The sequence below is a fragment of the Chlorocebus sabaeus genome, chromosome 9 (genome assembly GCF_047675955.1).
Source record: "Chlorocebus sabaeus isolate Y175 chromosome 9, mChlSab1.0.hap1, whole genome shotgun sequence".
NCBI classification, from domain to species: domain Eukaryota; kingdom Metazoa; phylum Chordata; class Mammalia; order Primates; family Cercopithecidae; genus Chlorocebus; species Chlorocebus sabaeus.
The window spans coordinates 119653653-119673069 of record NC_132912.1 but is presented as its reverse complement, the minus strand read 5'-3'; the positions used below and the strand labels follow the sequence as shown (position 1 = coordinate 119673069).

Below are 19417 nucleotides of genomic sequence, written 5' to 3'. Positions count from 1 at the left end.
ACTTTTTCTTTTTTTTAAATACTTTCTGATTTACTCTTTACTTAAATAATAGTTCTGCTGAAATTTTCTCTTTTTCAGTTAGTTTAGGTGACTTGTGTGTTTCTGGGAATTTGTCCATTTCTTCTAGGTTATTTAATTTGTTGACATATAATTGTTCTTATTATTCTCTTGGAATCCTTTTTATTTCTGAATCATTGGTATTAATGTCTCCATTTTAATATCCAATTTTCATATTTCTTTTTTCTTTGTTAATTTAGGGAAAGGGTTGTCAATTTTGCTGATATTTTCAAAGAAATAACTTTTTATTAATTCTATTATTTTTCTATTGTCTTTTATTTATCTCCACTCTATTCTTCATTATTTTATTCCTTCTGCTAATTTTGGGTTTATTTTGCTTATCTTTCTATTTTCTCAAGATGTACAGTTACTTTGATTCTGTATCTTTCTTCTTTTATAATTTAGTAATTAGAACTATAAATTTCTCTCTGAGCACTGTCTTCACAGTATCCCATAAATTTTGATATGTTGTATTTTTGGTATTATTTCTAAATTTTCTGTTTTTTCTTGTGATTTCTTCTTTGAACCTTTGGTTGCTGAAAAGTGTGGTGTTTAATATCTACATATCTGTGAATTTTCTAGATTTCCTTCCATTGCTGATTTCTAATATCATCCCATTGTCATGGAAGAAGATACTTTGTATGAGTTGTATAATTTCAATCTTTTTGAATTTATTGAGAAGAAATGTGTGGCCTAATATAACATCTGTCAATTTGAGAAACATGTAAATTGTGCTTTTGTCAGGTGGAGTGTTCTATATATGTCTGTTATGTCTACTTGGTTTATAGTTGTTTAAGCCCTCTCTATCCTTATCGACTGTTTCTATACGTTTTATATCCATTATTGAAAGTGAGACAGTCTCCAACTATTTTTGTAGGACTATCTATATCTCCCTTTAATGCTATTAACGTTTGCTTCATATATTTTGGGAATCTGTTTGATATATATATATATTTTATATATATATATATATTTTTTTTTTTTTAAGTAGAGATGGGGTTTCACCATGTTGGCCAGGCTGGTCTCAAACTCCTGACCTCAAGAGATCCGCCCACTTCCACCTCCCAAAGTGCTGCGATTACAGGCGTGGGCCACCGCACCCAGCCTGTATATATATTTATAATAATTATATACTCGGCTGGGCGCGGTGGCTCAAGCCTGTAATCCCAGCACTTTGGGAGGCCGAGACGGGCGGATCACGAGGTCAGGAGATCGAGACCATCCTGGCTAACACGGTGAAACCCTTTCTTTACAAAAAAATACAAAAAACTAGCCGGGCGAGGTGGCGGAGGCCTGTAGTCCCAGCCACTCGGGAGGCTGAGGCAGGAGAATGGCGTCAACCTGGAAGGCGGAGCTTGCAGTGAGCTGAGATCCCTCCACTGCACTCCAGCCTGGGCGACAGAGCGAGACTCCGTCTCAAAAAAAAAAAAAAAAAAAAAAAATAATAATTATATACTCTTACCGAATCAACCCTTTTGTTAATATATAGTGACTTTTGTTTGTTGTAACAGTTTTTGACTTAAAGTCTGTTTTGTCTGATAGTAATATAACCACCACAACTCTCTTTTGGTTACTAATGAAATTTTTTCCCACCATTTTGCTTTAAATCTATTGTCTTTGGATCTAAAATAAATCTTTTGTAGACAGCATATAGTTAAATCATATTTTTTTTGCATCGTGCCAGTCTTTGCCTTTTGATTGGAGAGTTTAAACCATCTTCATTTAAAGTTATAGTTAATAAGAAATGACTTATTTCTGCCATTTTGCCATGTATTATCTATAGCTCTTGCTCCTCGTTTGCTTCATTATTGCCTTATTTTGTATTTAGTTTTTTTAAAAGTATGTATGTTTTTGGTAGTTAATCATTTTGACTTCCTTCTCCTTTCCTTTTGTGCATATTCGGTTGATATTTTCTTTCTTTTTTTGGGGGGGGGGGACCGAGTGTTGCTCTTGTTGCCCAGGGTGGAGCAATGACACGATCTCGGCTCATTGCAACCTTCTGCTCCTGGGTTCCAGCGATTCTCCTGCCTCAGCCTCTCCAGTAGCTGGGATTACAGGCATGTGCACCACACTGGTTAATTTTTTTTTTTTTTTTTTTTAGACGGAGTCTCGCTCTGTCGCCCAGGCTGGAGTGCAGTGGCACGATTTCTGCTCACTGCAAGCTCCGCCTCCCGGGTTCACGCCATTCTCCTGCCTCTGCCTCCAGAGTAGCTGGGACTACAGGCGCCCGCCACCACGCCCGGCTAGTTTTTTTGTATTTTTTTAGTAGAGACGGGGTTTCACCGTGTTAGCCAGGATGGTCTCGATCTCCTGACCTCGTGATCTGCCCGTCTCGGCCTCCCAAAGTGCTGGGATTACAGGCTTGAGCCACCGCGCCCGGCTTATGTTGCCATTGTCATATCATAATTAACATTACATTAAATAGCTCTGTACATAAGCCTTTTAGAATAGATTCACTGATATAGAACTAGTGGATCAAAGAGAGTGAACCTTTTCCTCTTCATTGTATTTCAATCTTTCTTATCTGTATGCCTCAAAAGATGACATATGTGATTTTACTTTAATTACCTGAAACATTAAAAAAAGATTAAAGAGAAACTCCTTCTTGACCACTGTACTTTTTTTTTTTTTTTTTTCTGAGACGGAGTCTCACTCTGCTGCCCAGGCTGGAGTGCAGTGGCCCGATCTCAGCTCACGGCAAGCTCCACCTCCTGGGTTCACGCCATTCTCCTGCCTCAGCCTCCAGAGTAGCCAGAACCACAGGCGCCTGTCACACGCCCGGCCAATTTTTTGTATTTTTAGTAGAGACGGGGTTTCATCGTGTTAGCCAGGATGGTCTCGATCTCCTGACCTCATGATCTGCCCTCCTCGGCTTCCCATAGCCATCACTATGTATATTATTAAACAGAACAAAAACTAATTTATCACTTCTGTCCATCAATATTCATATCATATAAATAAACCATAGTGTAATGGGAGGCCTAAATTCCAATAAGGACTCTAGTAGCCCTGCTAATAATTCATACCATGTCCTCAAGTGAATGCTATATTGTATTTCGGGATTTTTTAAAGTTATTTTTTTGAGATGGAGTCTCGCTCTGTCGCCCAGGCTGCATTGCAGTGGCAGGATCTCAGCTCAGGAGCCTTTTCTAATTTTAAGGGGGATAAATGGGATCAGTTGCAAGAGGCTGCAGATTTAGTATGGAACCAAAACAGTTTGATTATAGATTTGATAATTAACTCATTCTTAAACTCCAGAAATACTGTCTAACTACTGTATAATTGGAGAAGACAAACCAGCCATTAAAAAAAATGGAACTTTGTGAACTAAGCCAAATATTTAATGGTGCACTTTGCTTATATTTGGTAGAGTGTGAGAGAATGAGTCAGGATGACTCATCAGGTTTAACAGGTTTCCGGACTGCGGGACAAAAGCTAAATGCCCATTATTTTCCACCCAAATTTCCCGGATTTTTTTTTTTTTTTTCCTGGAAGGGGATTATTTATCTTCCCACATAATACCTGGTGGCGGCATATATTCACATTTTCATGGAGTTGAGTCTGAATTGTCTCCTGTTTCGGGGACTCCTTTCAACTCTGAGGACTAAGATGTAATACTTGAGCAAAGACCCTTTGATTATCTCCTGGGGATCTTCATGGCAGCTATCTGCAACTATCTTGAATTATGCAAACCTAGGGAAAGGGCTGAATAATACAATCCCATATCAAAATTATTTTTAAACTTTAAACATTTTAATACACTGTATTAAAGAATACTACACTACCCTTTTAGATCATTCTACCCCTAAATCACCACTGCTAAAGTACTATATTGCCATTTTAGAGAAAGAGAAAGCAGTGCTACCATTTTTTCAAAATTTGAGTTAGCATGTAGTATCAGAAAGACACTAGTTACAGGATTTACCCATATCTCGACCTCACTCTACAACTATCATGGAGAAATGAACACAAGAAATGGAGCTGGGCACTTCCATGGAACATCAATTGAGGAATGAGCGGCACTGTGCTGTTGCTGTACCCAAACTAAAAGCTTACAGGTAGTGAGAAAAACCAAGCTGTGCAGTAAGTCTAATTCAGTTTGGACTTATCTCACATGCTTAATGATCAGTGTAAAAGAACTGCATCCTTCAGCTTATAGTTAAGCAACCACAACCCCTTTCTCACAGACCTGTAATCTTTTTTTTTTTTTTTTTTTTTTTTTGAGACAGAGCCTTGCTCTGTCGCCCAGGCTGGAGTGCAGTGGCACAATCTCTGCTCACTGCAAGTTCCGCCTCCCGGGTTCACACCATTCTCCTGCCTCAGCCTCCCAAGTAGCTGGGACTACAGGTGCCCGCCACCATGCCCGGCTATTTTTTTTGTATTTTTAGTAGAGACGGGGTTTCACCGTGTTAGCCAGGATGGTCTCAATCTCCTGACCTCGCGATCCGCCCGCCTTGGCCTCCTAAAGTGCTGGGATTACAGGCATGAGCCACCGCGCTGGGCCACAGACCTGTAACGTTAAAACAAACAAAAAACTGCATTATAAATTCTGGACTTGGTGTTTTGTTAATCTTCCTCTCTCTATTAAATCCTTACAACTCTTCCTGGAGAGTAGGTATCACTATTCTTCCCATTCTTCAGATGAAGTTCAAAGATGCAGGAGACTGAACCCAAGGTTCGCTCGCAACTAGGGGTCGGAGAGAGGCACCTTTGAAACAATGCAGGCCTGCCACTTCTCTCATGGGCATAGTCTAACCCAGACATGAGTTCAAATAGTTCAGAGGGCAGTGAAGTGGGACAAATGCTTGGCTTAACTGCCAGCCTCTGATGCCCGGGGGCTGCGTGACTTTTGGCATTCGGCCAGCAGTGGCAGCCTCTCTAAAGGGAAGGTCATCCCGCCACCAGCCAGATGATCTGCAAGGGCTTTGCAGGCCCCACCATCCATGTGCGGCAGGGTCCACGTTCTGACCACCTGGCAAACCTGGTGCGATGGGGGAAAGCGAGCTGGGACCCTCCTTCACTCACGGCATGGTCATTTAAGTAGCCGGGCGGCCTGATTCGGTCCTTGTCTGCTTTTCAAGTTGCAAAATGTACGACCCTGGGCCCGCCCCTGCGGGCAGCTAGGTTTTGCAACCGCGCCCCCAGAGTCCACTGCGGGAGAACTGGGGAAGAAGTCCAGGCGTTCATGGCTCATTGCGTCCCGCTCTGCATCTGTGGTTCGTGGGGAGCGACCCCCGGGCAGCGTCCAAAGTGGAGTTCCCACACATGTTGCGAACCCACGGCCAGTTTTCTCTGAACCGGCGTCCTTGAGTCCGGGGGTGGAGGCGGAGAAAAGGGTGCGGGGCGAGTCAGAGCGACCACACGCAGGGCCGCAGCCCTCCCACCAGCGCGTCCTGCAGCGCCGGCCGCCACAGGCTGGGATCGCGGCTGCTGCCCCGCCCCCGTCCCTCCACCCCCTGCCCGGGACTGCGGGGCCGCCCCGCCCCACCTGCAGGTGAAGCGGCCGCAGCCGCCGAGTAGGTGCGTGGGGATGATCTCACTCGCGCGCTCCGCGCCAGGAGGAGGAGGAGCGGGAGCAGATCCAACTTCCGGGTAGTGGAGCCGCAAGCCACCGGCATCTTGCTTTTCCTTCCCCCTCCCACTGTGTGCCCCGCGCCGCTCCTTCTTTCCCTTTTATTCCCGGCCCCACCCGCCAAAATGAACAGCTCGGACGAGGAGAAGCAGCTGCAGCTGATCACCAGTCTGAAGGAGCAAGGTAGGCAGCACGCGGGCGCCAGGTGTGGGCAGCCGCGGCCCGTGGGCGGGGACCGCTCCCGGGCGCTGGGGCCAGGGCAGGTGGAAGCCGGGCGGGAGACGTGGCGGCCGCCGTGGTCACCGCAGTAGCTCCGTCACCCGCGGAGAGGCGTCCTCCGTGGCCGGCGCGCCTAGGAAAGCCCTGGACCGAGGATAACGCGGAGTGTCGGGGCGAGTCAGGCCCCGCAGCGTGAGACGCGCTGCCCGCCGGTTGCGTTTGCTGGCGAAGGGGTCTGGGGGAAGGGACGAGGATTCAGTGCGGACGAGGTTGCACAGTGCCACCTTCCTTGCGGGAGAAGCGGGTGGGGCAGGATATTTTGGCTGCTTTGGGCGGCTCAGCTAGCTTGGCCCCACCCTTACGCATTTGTTGGCGCTGGGTGGCCTGTAGCGCTGTTTCACACCCTTCCCAGCTTTTCATTTGGGTTCGGTCTAGTTCCTCTTTCCTTGCCCAGCTGGGATTTTCAGGCCATAATTTTTTTTTTTAATCACTTCTCAATTTTAGCAGTTTATTAGTCACCAAGGTCAGCATCCTGCCAGTGTTGAGCTTCCAGAATTAACAGGGTTGGCGCTGGGCGCAGGAGAGCCAGGCCATGTGCACACATTTCTGTACTGCTTGGTAACTGGGGATTATCCTTTAATAAAGAACTGCTTCAGCCAATTATTTTTTTCATCAGTTACCACACTTCTGAACCAAACCAGATCAACAACCAAATGCTAACCTACCACCTTTAAACAGTTATCATTTTTACCCTGACCAAAGGGTGGTCTGCGAATGTGGGTCAAGAAAGGGAGGGACCAGCCGGGCGCGGTGGCTCACGCCTGTTAATCTCAGCACTTTGGGAGGCCGAGGTGGGTGGATCACCTAAGGTCGGGAGTTGGAGACCAGCCTAACCAACATGGAGAAACCCCGTCTCTACTGAAAATACAAAATTAGCCGGGAGTGGTGGTGCATGCCTGTAATGCCAGCTACTCGGGAGGCTGAGGCAGGGGAATCGCCAGGAGGCGGAGGTTGCGGTGAGCCAAGATGGCGCCATTGCACTCCAGCCTGGGCAACAAGAGCAGAACTCCGTCTCCAAAAATAAAAATAAAAACAGAAAGGGAGGAACCAAACAGATTTAAAGGAAGTAAAAATGTGTAGGAACATGTACTTTTCTGAATGTCTTGCTGACATGACCATGTAATGGAAGGATCCCTGCCCTGTGGCAAAACCTGGTGTTTAGTTCCAGTTCTTTGACTTCTCTTGGCCCAGCTCACCGGCTCTGTGAACTTGGAGGAGTCTCTTCCCTTCCGTGGATCTTCTGGTCAGTCAAGGCTGACCTGACTAAAAGCGAGGGCAAAACTGGAGGACTTCCTGAGGTCCTGTCCAGTACTCTTACCTGTTGTTCCATAAAATCACAAACACCGTTGGGAAGTGCATCTGGATTCTTCTGAAGCCACACTCTGGCAAACAAATTTCAACATTACTGTTTACTGTATGACCTTGGGGAAAGTATTTAACCTCTGAAATGGACGTAACACATTCCTCTGTGATATCCAGCATCTAGAAAGTGCTGGATAAATGTTAGTCTCTTTCGCCTTCCCAGCACCTTTACCTGGCATCCTAGATTATCCTGAGGTGATAAAGTCACAAGCATCAGTGAATTTAGTGGGTGGGCAGAATGCCTTTATCTGAAATTTCTCGAGTATTTTAGCGAGATACTGGATTCTACTGGTATTTTATATTTAATAACACCTTCCCCCAACCCATAACATTAAAACTTGATGCATATTTACATTCGTGGAGCTTTCAGAAATTTTAGGTAATATCTGTCAGTGGATATCAGCTCTTCTTATGGATGGTCAGTTTTCAAACAATGATAAAAACGAAAAATTTCCCCTTCATTTCTTATGTAATTCAATGGTAGATTAACAATGTAGATAATCTGCAAATTGTTTATATTTGATTTTGGAACACGTTCTCCATTCCTATGTTGGGTTTGAGACCTGAGAAAAAGGATTTCTAAATTTCTGGCTCTTTCTCCTATTGCATTGTATTGGAAAATAAACAAATCCTTGGCATTGGTATTGTTAGAGGATATATTTCCTTGATTAAGTGCATATCAAAGGTAATAGAACAGTTAGATATTCAAAGTTGTATTTCTTAAAAGGTACACTTTTGGGGATAGTGAGTCTAGTTACAAAGGTGTTGGGATTTTTTCAGCTTACAGTGTGGTTTTTATACATTTCAAAACCAGGTCGTTTGCTTGTCATTGGATCACAGACTGGAAACAATTTACTTACTCCAAATGTACTCAGTTACTGTTTGACCTGTAGAACTAACTGGGCAGCTAGGGATTTGGAAGAACAGACAACTGGGTCTTTGGGCATTTAACAGTGCATACTATGATCAATTTTGTAAGCTGATGGTTACATAGTTTGTTTTTGAAAATAGTAATTTTTACTACCTGTTACTACGTTTTTACTCACAATGTTAATATTTTGAGTGATAATTCCACTACCCCTATTTAATGTGAGCAAGAAGAACCGTTATTTATCAAATATTTTATTTTCCCTTAATAATGCTGAGTAAACATATTCATTCCTTTAACAAATACTTATCAAGTACTACCATATATGAGGTCCATGTGCTGGGCACTAGGAGTGTAAATAATGAACTAGACAGTCCTTGTCACCAAATTAATTGTCTAGAAGAGAAGACAGTTACTATTCAAGTTATATGAATAAATGTACAATTACTTTTTTTTTTCTTGGATAGATTTTTAGAAGAAATGGGATTGTTGGATTAGAGGGCATGGACATATACTTTTGCTAGACACTGCAAAAGTGCCCCCTAAAATGATTATACCACTTGAAATATCCTTCAGCAGCACCCATTTCCCCACACGTTGGTCAACTCTGGCTAATAGCAATCTTTATTAATTTGATAGCCTGATAAGTTTTTGAATTCTTGCCAATCTAATGGGCAGAATGTTACCTTTTAAGATTTGCATCGCTCTGGTTATTAGTGATGTTTGAAATCTTTTTACATCATATGGGTCCTTCCTTAGTGAGTTTTTTTTAAACTGATACATGAGACTTGTACATATTTAGAGAAGACATGGGGTATTTTGTTACGTGCTTAGAATGCATAATATCAAGTCAGGGTATTTGGGGTATCAATTGCCTCCAGTATTTATCATTTCTATGGGAACATTTCAAGTCCTCTCTTCTAACTCTTTTGAAATATACAATACATTGTTGTTAACTGTAGTCACCCTACTTTGCTATCAAATGTTAAAACTTACTCTTTGTATCTAACTGTATGTTTGTACCCATTAAACAATCTCTCTTAATTTCCCCCTGTGTTAGTAAGTTTTAAGTCTAAAATTTGAACCAGTTCCCCAGGAGAGTGTTCAGAAAGGAGATTCCTGTCTACTCTAAACCACAAAGCTGACAGCAGCCTTCCCTAATGTGAAGCCTTTAGTGGTGTGGTGAATAAGGTTGCTTTTGACAAAAGTTGTGAAATGTAATGACGGAGTCTGTCATAATATGAGCAATCTCTAATTTATACTTACCATTCCCTAGGCTCTATGTCTTATAAATCACACCCACTTCTGAATTACTTCAAAACATTTTATGTTCCCTCCTAGTGAATGGTATAATTAGCTATATTATGTCTTTCTAGAAAGTTATATTATGTCCCTTTAAAAAAAATTAGCCAGTATGTGATTGCTTATGTTCAAGCAGATGTTGAGGTAATGAGGTAATTCTCCTTTTGTCTTTTTTGGGGCTTTATTTTATTGGACTGATTGACATCTTTAATGCACAGAGAAATGGCAACTTTGGATACTATTTCCGAGGCATATTTCCTAGCTACTAAAGTGGATATTTCCCTTACAAAACATCATACAATTTGCTCCCCCTCCGGAATTCAGTGGGAAAATGATAGACTTAGTTCAGCATTTGTTTAAGGTGCATGATTTTCTGTGTAATTCATTCAGCCCACATGCATTGAATATTCATAGCCAGGCACTGTGCTAGGCATCGGAGAGACAGAGCTGAATAAGACCTTGCCCCTGCTGGTGAGGAGTTTCTGGTCTAGAGATGGTGCTAGGCATGTAAATTCCACGAAGAGTGTCTGATTGGCCTAGTTTGGCCAATCTCATGTATTCAAATACTTTGACCACGGGAGGGCAGGATACTTTAATTGGCAGCCCCTGCAAAGATTGGAGGAGTAGTCCAAAACAGAATGGGATGCCACTACCAGGAGGATGCTGACTGGGCAGACACAGACAACACATGTCCGCTAAACTATTAAGTATAGTAATGCCATGCCGTTTCCAACTTGATGAAATTTTGAAGAGAGATGGCTATTTAATAATAAGGACATACTCACATAAGAGGAAAACAACCACCACCACCCCAGTAATGGGCAATTCTTGGGCTAACAGTATTTAAAATGGATTTCCTATGGTGAGGTAATTGGTTTTAAAGCAATTTTAAACCTCCTTTCACCTTTAGAGTTAGTATTGTTTTCCCCAAGATTATTGAGATGATACTTACGGTTCACATGGAAATCTAGTCAAGCTTATTCTTATAGCATGTTAGTAATTAAAAGATGCATTTGGTATTCCCTTGGCTCCTAGGCCAGGAAATAACTGGAGCATTATTTTGACAAAACAGTCTGAAACTATTGCCTACCACAATGACCATGTCAGTCTGGGAAAACGGAAGCATTGACAATCTTGGGTACATATGAGATCAGCCAGTAGAAAACTGTTTGGAATTAAATGTTGCCTTGTTTTCAAGTGCAAACTTGGTTTTACATCAGTATTTTTCAAAGTGTGGTACAAGGGCCAGCTGCATCTGAATCACCAGGTACTTATTAACAATGCATTTTCCTCCTAAAGTTAGGGAGCAGTTGCTGAAAAACAGCAGTTTGGCAACCACCCATGAGATGGACATGCAGCATGGGCTAAGGAACTGTGTCTTCTAGTCAGAATTTCACTATTACCTTAATTTTATTTATTTATTTATTTATTTATTTATTTATTTATTTATTTGTCACCCAGGCTGGAGTGCAATGGCGTGGTCTCGGCTCACTGCAACCTCCACCTCCCTGGTTCAAGCAATTCTACCGCCTCAACTTCCTGAGTAGCTGAGACTACAGGCATGGGCCACCACACCCGGCTAGTTTTTGTATTTTTAGTAGAGACAGGGTTTCACTATGTTGGTCAGGCTGGTTTCAAACTCCTGATCCACCCGCCTCAGCCTCCCAAAGTGCTGGGATTACAGGCGTGAGCCACCGCGCCCAGCTGTGAACCTTTTTTAAAATAAAGGCAAAAATAAACACATACTCATAGAAAACAAGTGTGTAAAGTGAAAAGTACAATTACCTATTCTGTCTGACCCATTGTTTCTCAATCTTTATTTCATTATCACTCTCCTAAGGAAACTTTTTAGGCATTTTATGCACTGTGACTCTTTGAAGGGCCATAAGCCATTGTAATATCCAAGATCTTTTCTCTTGTCTCCTTGAGGATGAAATCACTACATTGACAATGCATGCTATGACCCCATTCCCATTTCTCAAAGTTAGCTACTGTTAGCCTTTTATTTTCTTTCCTTCCAGAAATTGTGTTTGTATGTGCATATATATTTATCATGTAATATGTAATTTTTTATATTAGTACATTTAGCCTTAAATCATTAAAAATTGATTGAATAGCCGGGCGCGGTGGCTCAAGCCTGTAATCCCAGCACTTTGGGAGGCCGAGACGGGTGGATCACGAGGTCAGGAGATCGAGACCATCCTGGCTAACACGGTGAAACCCCATCTCTACTAAAAAATACAAAAAACTAGCCAGGCGAGGTGGCAGGCGCCTGTAGTCCCAGCTACTCGGGAGGATGAGGCAGGAGAATGGGGTGAACCTGGAAGGCGGAGCTTGCAGTGAGCTGAGATCCGGCCACTGCACTCCAGCCTGGGCAACAGAGCGAGACTCTGTCTCAAAAAAACAAAAAAAAATTGATTGAATAATGTTCCAATGTACAGACGTACCACAGTGTACTTAATGTCCTCTGGATGGACATTTCTATCTTTCTTTCTTTGTTTTTGCTATTACAAATAATGCTTCTTGGCTTGTTGTGTTGGCTCACGCCTATAATCCCAGCACTTTGGGAGGCTGAGGTAGGAGGATACCTTGAGCCCAGGAATTTGAGACCAGCCTGGGCAACATAGTGAGATCCCGTCTCTCTAAAAAGAAAATGCTTTTGGTAATGGATTCATATTGGAGACATCAGTATGAACTCATGTTTAGCTTAATACAGGTATGGATGGTTACACATAGAAATATATGTATATATATTATATATTATAAAATGTAATATATATATATTTTGGATAGTATATATGTATATTTTCTTGCTCTGTCAGCTGAGAGAGTCTAGATGCACCAGTATCAATGAGCACATGTAGAGCCCAGAACTTGGCTTCTAATGCCATTCTTGAATAAAAGGAACAGGGTTCCTAGGAGAAATGGCTAATTTTAGGAAAGGGGCAGGAAGTATACAAGATGAGCCTACAGCATCTTGTAGTGCTGGAAACTAAGGAAGTCCACCAATTGATAAGCCAACATTGATGGAGATACAGTAGTCCCCACTTCTCCACGGAGGAAGCTATGTTATAACACCTGCAGTAGCTGCCTGAAATCATGGATAATAACAAACCCTATATATACAAAGTTTTTTCCTATGCATACATACCTGTGCTAAAGTTTAATTTATAAATTAGGCACAATAAGAGATTAACAATAATAACTCATAATAAGATAGAACAATTATAACAATATACCATAATAAGAGTTATGTGAATGTGGTCTCTCTCTCTTTCTCTCAAAATATCTCATTGTACTGTAATCATCTGTTTTCATACCATGTTGGCCATGGGTAACTGAAACTCTGGAGAGTGAAACGGTAGGTAAGAGGGAAGCTACTGTCTGTCAGAGACACAAGAGCCAATGGAAAGAACTTCCAATGTCCAAAGACGGAACTCTGAACAACAGAATATTGGATTATAATTCAAAGTATGAAGTAATATTTGTGAGTTGATACTGATATAAATAAATGATTAAAGACAAATCTCCCATGCAGAGCAATTCCACATAATTTATGTAGACGTTCCCCCTCAAAGTGGTGTATCATAACTCCCTGAATCTTTTTTTTTTTTTTTTTTTGAGACGGAGTCTCGCTCTGTCGTCCAGGCGGGAGTGCAGTGGTGTGATCTCAGCTCACTGCAAGCTCCGCCTCCCGGATTCATGCCATTCTCCTGCCTCAGCCTCCCGAGTAGCTGGGACTACAGGCCCCCGCCAGCACGCCCAGCTAACTTTTTGTATTTTTAGTAGAGATGGGGTTTCACTGTGTTAGCCAGGATGGTCTCGATCTCCTGACCTCGTGATCCGCCTGCCTCGGCCTCCCAAAATGCTGGGATTATAGGTGAGAGCCACCGTACTCAGCCTAACTCCCTGATTCTTAAGTGTGGGCAGCACATAGTGAATTCCTTCCAAAGACTACAATATGGAAAAGGGGGAACAAGAAACTTTACGGTGGAGAAACCTGACAAACACTACGTCAGCTAGATGATCAAGGCTATCATGAACAATGCTAAGTCATGTTGATAGCATGATAGTGTGATGTGATGAATTGGCATTTTACCTCTGTGGCCTTCCCCTAAAAACCCGTAAACCCAGTCGACTCATGAGGAAACTATCAGCAAATCCCTATTGAGAGACGTTCTGCAAAATACCTGATCAGCACTTCTCCAAACTGTTAAGGTCATAAAAATGAGCAAAGTCTGAGAAACTGTCATAGTCAAGAGATGCCTTAAGGATTGAAGGGGAGAAAAAATTTTTCCCTCAATTCCTTGTAAGTTCATAATTGGGACAGATACCTGTAACAAGAGACTTATGAACAAGCAAGTTTATTAAGCCATGCAGTGCACGTCGCAAGGGAGAAAAACAGTGGCTCAACATACTGTCTTCAACAAAGAACAATACATTTAGAAAAGGGTTAGGACAAAGGGAAGCAGTTCCGGCTTCCAAAGGCAGGAGAATGTGGGAAGGTGAGTTTATGCGGAAACTCCTGGGGTAAAGTCTACTCGCAGATTTCTCTGCCACCGTCTCTGAAGTGATATGGGTTGTAAAGGAGAATGTGTATCTTGTTTTTATGTGGGAAATGGGGAGAAGATAGACCTTTTGTCTTTGTAATTCTGTGTCCTGCTTTTAGGCAGACAGAGGGAAGGCAGAGAGTTCTCCTGCATCCTCATTATCTTTAGCTCAAAGTTCTTTCATATTTTGGGGACATAGGCTGGTTTCCTTCAGTTCCTTCCTTTGGAACTTTACTTTCAGAAAGTCTCACATACTATGTGCTAGGCTGGCAGTTTTGGAGAGAGATGGTTGTGAGGTAAGTGATTGGCAAAAGGGAAGAAAACCAGAAGAAAATAACAGATTTAAGTATATTTGTCTCATATCTTACTGAGTCAGTCTCTTAGTCCTGAAACTAGGTTAGTTTAGGTAAACAGTCATGTTTTATTTCAAGAGGTGGTGTTATGGGTGATCTCTTTAATGTTAGGTTTCTATATGGTGTAAGCATACAAAAACTTAGTAAGAAACATTTCTATGGAAGAAAAGAAAAAGCAAGATTAATGTTTAGAGCAGTCTATAAATTAGTTTCTGAGTCTGGAGAACAGCCATTTGAGAGGATTTATATATCTTAGGCTCAAAGTGTCTTCAGCTGGAGTGGGGCAGGCAGTTGCAATCTGACAGATTTTCCTTGTTTGTAGATTAAATATCATAAAGGTTGTCTATACAAAAGCTGTTGTGGTAATTTCTCTGATGTTTGTGTCAAGTTCTCCAACTTTGAAAAAGCCCAATTTTAATTTCAATGATTCCAGGTCAAAAGGGTGGGAGAAAAATTGCAAGTGTTAGTTTGGAGACTCACAACCAGATACTAGAAAAAACGGAAAGAATTCAGGATCCATTTCAGATTGCAGGTAAATAATAAAATCTCAAAAAACAATGAACAGGGCTAGAATCTAATAATGGGTGAGCTATAGTTTCTAAACTATTATTTTTCTGAGAACATTTTTCCTCTCTCACACTAATTTCTACCAAAGAGAATCAGTAAGACCAGTTTATTTGTGAAATAAGTTTTTGTCTATTATACTTGGCCTGATTATTTGTACAAGTGCAGCAAGAATCATGATTGACTATGTAAGCCCTTTTAAAATCTGCTTTGCTGGAACTCTTCCTAAGGAATCTCAGATTAGGCTTAAAAAAGTGCCTCCTTAGGCTAAGAAGCCAAGCTCAGGACTCAGATTGTGCCTATAGTAGTCTTGGATAGATATGTCTCTTCCCTAGATTCCTGATGTTCCTGGTCCTGTCAGGAAGGTGACATTCTTTACCCACCTATAAGGCAACCATTTGAACCATGTATTCAAGGTACGAGGCCAGTTTTTTTAAGGTGCCTTTGTTGGCTCCATTAAACTGAGGTTCCTTTAGGGACCTCAGTTTCCAAAAAGTTTGGTCATATCAGAAAATATGACATTCCCATCAAACTTTGGCAATATAACCAGTGTTTTCAATTATGTCCTATTAAAAGAAGAACGGATTCTTATTGAACTTATGCAAATGCCTATATTATCCTAAAAATAAGAGTACTCATGAATAGTTTCCAAAATTTGGAGGGATCATCTAAGGAAGAAAAATAAATGTTTCCATTCTATTTGCAAAAGTATACTTTACCAAATAGTTGTAAGCTATAGATAGCACAAAAGAAGAAAACGTTTTCCTAAATCTGGAAAATAAAAGAATCAGTAGTGTTTCTAACAAAAAAGTCATAAAAATCACAGTCCCTCATCATTTTAGTCCCATGTAATTAATTCTTAATTCTGCTCGATGTTAGCAATATTAGGAATTCAGTGTCTCCTTTGGAGTTCTGGAATTCATACACAGTCCACTGGTATTTCCTTAAAGTTATCAGAGACCTGTACATGTCAGAGTTCTTTTTGTTCTTCCCATATACCTCCTTGAAGACCCAATGCTTTAGGATTATAATTGCTTGCAAAAAGTTTTTAGAAAGAGCATCAGAATAAAGTAGTTATAATAAATGTGGACAACAAGACTTAAAAAAGCCATGGTTAAAGATCTGATGGGAGTTCATTATGATAATAATGCAGTTGACAAGGAAATTTGGTTGGTTGTGAGATACAGCAACTCCAGATAGCAATCCAGATAGCATATTAGATTTCTGGAAATCTCATAGTTTTGAAACACATCAGTAACATATTCATACAAATAGTAACTCAAAAGTTAGCATTATATGTTATTTGACAATGTTTCTCATATAATTTAGCATGCAGAATAAACCTAATGGGTTTAATATGTCACTTTCAGACTTCTAGGGAGCCCTCTGGAAATCCTAAAGTTAGTTTAAGGTAAAAAAGACATCATTTATAATTTGACTTTGGGAAGTTTGTAAATAAGATTCAGAACAATCAAAATAGGATCACAGGTCACTGTGAAATAATAGTCATTCTGATTGTGTAATAATATTCATTTAATCAGAGTGATAAAGGCTTCAAAAGCAAATAGGAAGGTATATAGTTGTAGAAAAACCTTAACTCTAACTCAATTTTCTAAAGTAATCAAAGACCCAATAAAGACAATGTGAAGCACAGGGAATCATCTTGATGAAACACAGAATCTCCCCTTCCTCTTCCCCTTCCCTCTTTCCCCTTCTCTCTCTCTCTCTACAGTTCACTAAAAAGGTGAACATAAATCTTCTATTTTCTCTTATCAATACTATAGGAAAATCTTGTTTTTAAAAAAGACCAAATTTTAGTTTTGTATCAGTGTACTTTAGATATCAAGGCTCTATTTTAAATCTCATAATAAATTAATTCAACTTTTGTTAGTTTAACCACACAAGACTTTCTCTTGCTCTCTTTTCTCTTCCCAACTTTCTGTATCCATTTAGTTTTCTGTATATCATTTCTTCATTCATTTTTCAACCTTTAAATAACATCTACTTAGACAAAATCACTCCTTTCCTCAACAAAAACAGATCCTCATATCTTGCTTATAACTTTCTCACCAAAAAATACATCTTATTTTACTTGTAAACTTTGCATACAGAATTGTTCCTCTTATTTCTAGTAGCCTTAATTACATATATTAGAGTTTTAATCCTTAGCAATTTTGAACCAGCATTCCATAGACTAATACCACTTTATAATATCTTAGAAATATGTGTTTCCTCAAAGTACAATTTTTAAAGCTTGCTAACAGACTCAGATATCTTTAGTTTCTTTGCAATGAGAAGCCAAAAGTAGATAAATTTATATTTAGCAATTAATGTTAAAACATTTTATCTTACTTGAAAATGATCTATATACTCAATGAATATTCATCATTTAATTTAATTTCACAAAACTCTAAGGATGTGGTAACCAAAGAGATTGTGAAACCTTTGTAAGTAAACATAATGCAAAATATATTATTTTAAAAGTACCTGTATAAACTCTTACCTTGCTATATCTGATTTGTTTAATTCACTCATTTTAATAATCATGCTTGGAAAATTTTATGAGACAGTCAAAGCTAGGCATCATCTCAGGTTATTTTTCTCTTATCCATTTTATAGCACATATAAGTTAGGTAATTACTACCCAAGCAAGAACTCTAAAGTTAATTTTATGTGGTATTTTTTTTTCTTGTAACTTAGAAGACATAGTTGTTTTCACTAAACTAACACTATTAAACTAGTCTTATTTGCCCAAGTCATGTGGGTTAGTTTCTAAATCTTAGGAGTTTTAAGTAAATTTAATTTATGACTGCTCATTTATCTTTAAGCCAATGTGGAATTTCTTCAAAGCATTTAAAAAATTTTTTAATTTAATTTAATTTAATTTAATTTAATTTAATTTTTTTGAGACGGAGTCTCGCTCTGTCGCCCAGGCTGGAGTGCAGTGGCCTGATCTTGGCTCACCGCAAGCTCCGCCTCCTGGACTCCCGCCATTCTCCTGCCTGGGTCTCTGGAGTAGCTGGGACTACAGCGCCCGCCACCACGCCCGGCTAATTTTTGTATTTTTTTTTAGTAGAGATGGGATTTCACCATGTTAGCCAGGATGGTCTTGATCTCCCGACCTCATAATCCGCCCGCCTCGGCCTCCCAAAGTGCTGGGATTACTAACAGATGTGAGGCACCGTGCCTGGCTGAAAGCATTTTATAACCATGTAAAAACAACCTACGACATATATGAAAACATGTATACAGGCTAGCGCACGGTGGCTCACCCCTGTAATCCCGGCACTTTGGGAGGCCAGGGCGGGCAGATCACGAGGTCAGGAGATGGAGACCATCCTGGCTAACATGGTGAAACCCGGTCTCTACTAAAAATACAAAAAATTAGCCGGGCGTGGTGGCACGCGCCTGAAGTCCCAGCTACTCTGGAGGCTGAGGCAGGACAATCACTTCAACCGGGGAGGCAGAGGTTGCAGTGAGCTGAGATCACACCACTGCACTCCATCCTGGGCAATAGTGCGAGACTCCGTCTCAAAAAAAAAAAAAAAAAAAAAGAAAAAAGAAAGAAAAAGGAAAGAAAACATGTACGCGTAAAAAATACAAAAAAGATATTACAGCTTTCATTTAAAAAATGTTCAGCCATAAGATCGTACAATAATATAAAACTCACTAATTTATAAATGGCAGTTGGATACAATAGAACAAAGAGGCCTCAAAAATGCATTGTAATCTGAATAACACTTTCAATTAAGCCAACTTCTGACCACAGAGATCATTATCAGGTTTCCTCCAGGACAAACAGTATATATTCCTGGCTTCTCTTTCCCCTCTTTTTTTTTTTTTTTTTTTTTTTTTTTTTCTCCTCTCTAAGAATCATTTCCCAGAAGTTTGCATTTTCAAAGGGATAGTTTCGGCCGGTTGCGGTGGCTCAAGCCTGTAATCCCAGCACTTTGGGAGGCCGAGACGGGCGGATCACGAGGTCAGGAGATCAGGACCATCCTGGCTAACACGGTGAAAGCCCGTCTCTACTAAAAAATAATACAAAAAACTAGCCGGGCGAGGTGGCGGGCGCCTGTAGTCCCAGCTACTTGGGAGGCTGAGCCAGGAGAATGGCATAAACCCTGGAGGCGGAACTTGCAGTGAGCTGAGATCCGGCCACTGCTCCAGCCTGGGCAACAGAGCGAGACTCCATCTCAAAAAAAAAAAAAGGGATAATTTCTCGGGTAATACTAATTAGGGAATGTGTATCTCAAAGGTACAGAGAAGTAATGTAAATTTTCACATAAAACAGGGTTTGGGGGACTTATTTGCCTACTAGAGGCCTAGGGTAATTAGTATTTCAGCTTTTCCTTCTTTTTCTTAAGTGCAGGACAGTACTGATTTCAATGTCCTGATGTTGTACAGCATTTGCTAGCATCCTGAGATGAATAGGTGAGATTTAGGGTTAGTTAGAATAAGTGGGCTTTGAATTGCTTTTAGAGGCACATCCTATTTTTGTAAACAATTTGCA

At 40.8% G+C, this 19417-nt stretch overlaps 1 protein-coding gene across 4 annotated transcripts in view; it reads left to right on the top strand.

Annotated features, from left to right (window-relative positions):
• The first annotated feature begins 5464 nt into the window (after window positions 1-5464).
• Window positions 5465-19417, top strand: part of SHTN1 (shootin 1) — a 122707-nt gene continuing 108754 nt past the window's right edge. For all 4 annotated transcript variants that reach the window (XM_073019392.1, XM_007964202.3, XM_007964199.3 and 1 more), the window contains exon 1: window positions 5465-5812. In XM_073019392.1, coding sequence (XP_072875493.1) covers window positions 5755-5812 — 58 coding nt within the window. In that variant the 5' untranslated portion in view covers window positions 5465-5754. The remainder of the gene's footprint in view (window positions 5813-19417) is intronic.